Source organism: Epinephelus moara, chromosome 21 (assembly GCF_006386435.1).
Source record: "Epinephelus moara isolate mb chromosome 21, YSFRI_EMoa_1.0, whole genome shotgun sequence".
NCBI lineage: Eukaryota > Metazoa > Chordata > Actinopteri > Perciformes > Serranidae > Epinephelus > Epinephelus moara.
The window spans coordinates 3,211,112-3,216,561 of NC_065526.1; the positions used below are offsets into that span (position 1 = coordinate 3,211,112).

General features: G+C 42.6%; 1 protein-coding gene across 1 annotated transcript in view; it reads left to right on the forward strand.

Moving 5' to 3' along the window:
• Window positions 1-929: 929 nt before the first annotated feature.
• Window positions 930-5,450, forward strand: part of LOC126408807 (tomoregulin-1-like) — a 128,473-nt gene continuing 123,952 nt past the window's right edge. The window contains exon 1 of the mRNA XM_050074503.1: window positions 930-1,922. Within this exon, the coding sequence (XP_049930460.1) occupies window positions 1,763-1,922 (160 nt within the window). The 5' untranslated portion in view covers window positions 930-1,762. The remainder of the gene's footprint in view (window positions 1,923-5,450) is intronic.

The following is a 5,450-nucleotide window of genomic DNA, read 5'->3' on the forward strand; positions in this document are numbered from 1 at the left end:
AGTGAAAAGCTAATTTCCATCTGTGGTCCTACACATAATGAGTAGATGCAATAAAATTCAAGGAGCAATGCGGACTACAGTCAGTCCATGTCTCTAACATAACAGGAGCAGTATGTACACACTACATAGTACAAAATACAATATAAAAAACCAGTAGCTACCTTGACCATGCTTTAGTGCAGGTGCCTTACATAATAAAAACAGTAAGCACACACTGCATGGTCAAAATACAACATGAAGTACAATTACTTTACTTTTCAGTGACAAAGTTAACAGTCACACAGTAACCATGGCAGGCACAGGCTGCACAAGACAATTTACAGTAAGAAATATGCAATGAACACATTACACGTGACAAAGTTAGCAGCACATGTGCCCGCTAAGGTAACCTCTAACATCTATCTGAGATCAGTGCTGGCAAGATAGTAAAGGTTGCTGACCCCTGAGGTGAGGTGACAGTAAGCTGAGCCTGTGATTGTCTTTATGTGACATTGAGATTTTAGGTTGAGGTCGAGTCATGATTGTGCAACTTCAGATGTGGAGAGTCGGTGCAGTTGGGAGAAATTGTCCTTGAGGGTTTTCAACCAGGAGGGCATCTCTTGGTAAGGTTTGGGTTAAGAAGAATAGACTTCTGTCCACAAGGAGTGAGTCAGCTGGCAGCGCTGTACCCATCATGCAATGCACGGCCAGATCTCATAGAAAATGAATAGGATCTGTCAACTTCACATGCATCATAGATCCTGTGTGTCTCCACCAGTCAGTTCACTGGGAGAGTAGCACAAAGCAGAATCAGTGTTGTCACACACATTTCACCTGAGGTGCTGATGACACACTTCAGGATGTGGACGAGTTTAATTTGTAACTGTAAATTTAATCTAATATGTGGTGTTTTAAAAACATTTAATGAGATGAAGTCCACTGTGATGATGAAGATGATGATGATGATGATGATGAAAATGAAGACAGATGTTCAGATGTGCAGAAAATGTGATCTGTGAATGATCCTGCTGACACATCGTCACTGCAGTGATTCTTCTCTTCGCATTTATGAACATCTTTATTTGTGGCTTCTCTGCATTCTGTGGTTTGTGTCGAAGGTGTGCGCGCGTGCGTGCGCGCGTGAGTTAGGGGCGTGGAGGTGGAGGGGAGTGTTGCATCCTCTCACGTGACCAGCCTGTCTGTCCTCTCCTCAGTCCGTATCTCTTTGTTGTGGTTGCAGCTGCTGCTCTCTTTACGCACCGCGTCTCCGCTCCGCCGGATCCCCGACCCGCTTCATTACCGCGCGGACAAACGCAGCCGGAGCGCCGCGATAATCACTCTGAGCGGGTGACCGGGACGTGGAGGATCGCTCCGTGTGCGACACCCGACAGATACAAGCGGTGTGAGAGAAATCCAGCTACAAACACGCGGAGCTTCGGTGCGGAGGAAGGACGGATGGCGGGGATGCTGCCGCTGCCTCCTCTGCTTCCTTCCTGGACAAACCGGACCGCCTCCGAGGCTTCCTGAACGCGGAATCAAGCGAGGAGCTCTCTGCACATTCCTCCATCTTCAGCACAGACTTGTCTGCTCTGTTCTCTCCCGCCCTCTGGTGCTCTCCTTTCAGCGGGACACAGCGTGAGGCAGCCGGGGTGTTTTCTCTCGAGTCTCCGCCTGCTCCATCAGGGATTACGCCAAATTGTTTGCACGCCTCTCCACCTGAATCGAGAACCGAGTGAATTGTGTGCCGGTGTCTGGAGGTTGGATCATCATCAACATCATCATCATGGTGTCAGGCCCTGGGAGGTGTCCCGGGCGTCCCGGCGGGGTTGTCCGGTACCTGGTGTCCGCCTGCCTGCTGTCTCTGCTGCTCTACCTGCCGGAGGCTCGGGCGTCTTATTACCCACAGAGCGGAGAGTGCAAAGGCAAAGGGAAAGACTGCACAGGTAAGAAAACTGCTGCTGCTGCTGCTGCTGCTGCTGCTGCGGGGCTGTGCGTGCTCTGCTGTGCTGCTGCGTCTGCTGTGGGTGTGCGCACCATGCACCCTTTCAGATAATCACTTTGATAGTGGAGAGAAATCATCATAATGTTGACACATCAGCACGCAGGCTCCGCACTGCTGCATGACAAGTCGGTGTTGTGGCTGTTGTGTTCCTGCACGCACTGTCAGGTATTCTCTTTATCTCCTGGATGACATCTTGTAATGTTCCTGTGGTGGCTCTCAGTGGCTGTGCGCTGCTCAGAGTTTATGGTGACCTTTGCATCTCATGAGGAGTCTAATTATAGTGGCTTAATATGCTATCAAATGTCTCGTGTCCTTATTGGACAGTTTGTGCTCCATCATTAGTTTCCAGCCGACTGAGATATGTCAAGACTCACATCAATATCCCTGCATGATGGTGAGAAATCAATTTTCTGGCTAAACCGAAGGAGGCATTTCAGTCTCCTGTAGTATTATTACATTTCACTTATTATAGGGATTATTAGTATTATGACACTGCAGCTTTGCATATCACTGTGTCCATGCTGTGTTCATGAAGAGGCTTCTAAGGACCGGATGTTCTTCTGAAGTGACTTTGTGTGGATTGAACTGAATTTGTAGTAACACCTGAATCATTTTTAAGTTGTTTGTCTTGTAAAAACACCAAACTGTGTTTTGGTTCCAGCTTCTGATCGTGAGAAAATGTGGTTAACTTTTGTATTTTTGCATTTGAGATTTTTGAAATTAAGAATGTTTTGTGGCTGCTGGTCAAGAAAGACACTTTAAACCACACAACACATTACAACTGGAGGACTGAGGACCCACCATACGATATTATCGCAGGTTTAAATATGCTGTGGTATGCTGAGTATTGCGATAAAATATATTGTATGTAAAATATATATATTAGCTTTTTTCAACTGTAAATCATGTCACCAAAGGAAAACGTTGTCAACTTTGTTTTATCCAGAAAAATAAAGTTTTCAGTCTTTGCATCTGAGTTCAGACATTTGTAGGGAAATGTTTCTGGAGGACTAAAAAAGCAATTGATTGTTTTATTCTAGTAGGCTACCTAAAGTTTAATTTGTATTTGTAATATTAGTTTATGTCATAGAAAAACTCCTTGGCACTGTGTGACAATATGCTGTATTGATTTTATTCGCCCACACCTATGTAGCATAGTACTGCAATAGTTTTGTGTAGAAATATAATTTGGTAACACAGATGCAAAGTATTTATTTTTGATCATTGTATTATTAACATTACAAATACAAATTACTCTTTTAATTTCCTACAAGAACAATATCATTAATTGAGCCAACAGATACATTTTGCTGCAATAAAAGTCAATAAAGTGAGAACTGACTGAAAACTTTGTCTCATTAGATGAAACAGATGTTGACACACTTTTCTTTTGGGGACGTTTGCAGTTAAAAAAAGGCAATAAATTGGAATATATGTTTCATCACAATAATATTGTATTGTGAATTAAGTATGGGGATAATATGGTATGGTGGGGCCTCTGGTGATTCCACCCTTAATCACAACCAGACCTAACATGCTGCACATTAAGGATCCAGATGCAAGTTCACAGCACAGTGAAAATCCACATGAGCACTGTGCAACATGAACAAAGAAAAGACCTCTAGGAAGATTTGATTTACACCAGTTTTGACATTTCAAAGACAAAACTGGAAATTGGTTTTAGCCTGAAAAGCAAGGATGTGTTGTACAGTCATCTGTTGCACTGTCATTTCCAGTCATTTCCCCTCAAGGACAATATCATTTCATGTTGTGATTAAAACAAACCATCAACAGACCTCAACAAGAAAAAGGTTCAGGCAGTGTTCAGGTACCGGCCTCTGATCGTTGGACTGCAGAGGAAATACAAAAGTAAAAGTAATAGTAATAAGAACAATAAGTGTCAAAAATATTTTAATTTCCTGTAAAAAAACAACAACACCTGAGTATCTTTTGAACCATTCAAACTCTCAATAGAAACGGTCTGCCAGTGCCTACATTGTAATTTTTGCGTATTCTGATGTCATTTGGAGGATCTTCAAGTGCTTCATATCTCTGTATTACCTGAGCCAAAAGGTTGTCATGAATAAAAAACCCCCACAAAAATCAAACATGGTTTTTCATCAGATTTTACTAAATAAAAACACAAAACATATTCATCCAAAAGAACATGAACAAAATTATCCTTAACACTCCACAGGTTATTTGAACTATGTACATTATTTAGTTCTTCAGATATGCTAATTTTATTAACAGAGTGCAAAGGCGCTTTGATAGTGTTATCATTCATTTCTTCAGCGCTGCCATACGGTTTTTGCACCACAGATAATGTAATGACATCATCTTGAGCATACACCATTAGAAAACAAAAGACAGAAGCCTTAGCTATTATGGTTTTTATTTTAGATCGATATTTATAGAATTATGCAAACAATGATCCACTGCCTGCATGTGTTGTCACCAAGTGTTCTGCAGCACATAAGGTAAGCTAACCTAACATAATGATGTAATGACATGGCAGACAGAAGCCTGAGCTTTCGGCTAAACAGCGAATGAACGCTTTTGCTAATATGGTTTTTATTATAGATTGATTTAAACAGGATCATAGAAATGATTATCTCCCACAGCCATCTGCAGGACGTCTGTTTTTAATGATAAAACTCAACTTCAGGGGCTGGTTGCACTAAAACCTAAAGTATGTTCCCTACGACACTTGATGCTTACATGAAATACCTCGCCAATAACCGACTGTAAAGATCCTGTTGCATAAAACCACAGAGCAATCATTTATTGTAAAGGGACTGGAAGAGTGCAGCTTTGGAAAGTTGAGTGACGGTCACAATCATAAACTGACTTCTGGTCAGATTTATAGCACAAAGTCAGTAACCCATCAGGTCTTGGTCACAGAACACTCTTCTGGGGATGCTTTAATTTTTCTCATTTATCTCCATAAACTCAGACATGTTGCAGTAAAGGTGGAGTCAGAGGTACTTCATGTTTTTGTCCTTACTTTGGTGACTAAGATCCAACAGTTTAACAAACTTTAAAGCCTCAGTGTGTAAAAATGGTGAGTAACAGTGACATCAGCGGTCAAACTCTAGATTGCAGGGCTCACTCGCTCACCCCTCCCGTCGGGTAAGTGACGGTGGCCTCGTAGGACAAAAAGCCTTGCGCAGACAGAAATGGCATCATCCACAAGTTTTTCAAGTTTTTCAGGAGTAGGCCTATCTAGCCATGAGGTGAATATTTATTTAGGAATCTAAACCATGTTACGATGTTGTAGCGACCCTGCAGTAAATGTTCTGTTGTAATGTCAGTGTTCTGTGAGTTAATGGCATGTTTGGGACTGAATGAGTATAGGTAGGGGGGCGGGGTGCGAGTGTGACGGGGATGAGAGCTGAGTGAGTGCGCGTGCTGGTGTGTGTATGAGCGAGTTGGAGGAGAGAGCAGGAGTGCACAGTTGGAGTTACAG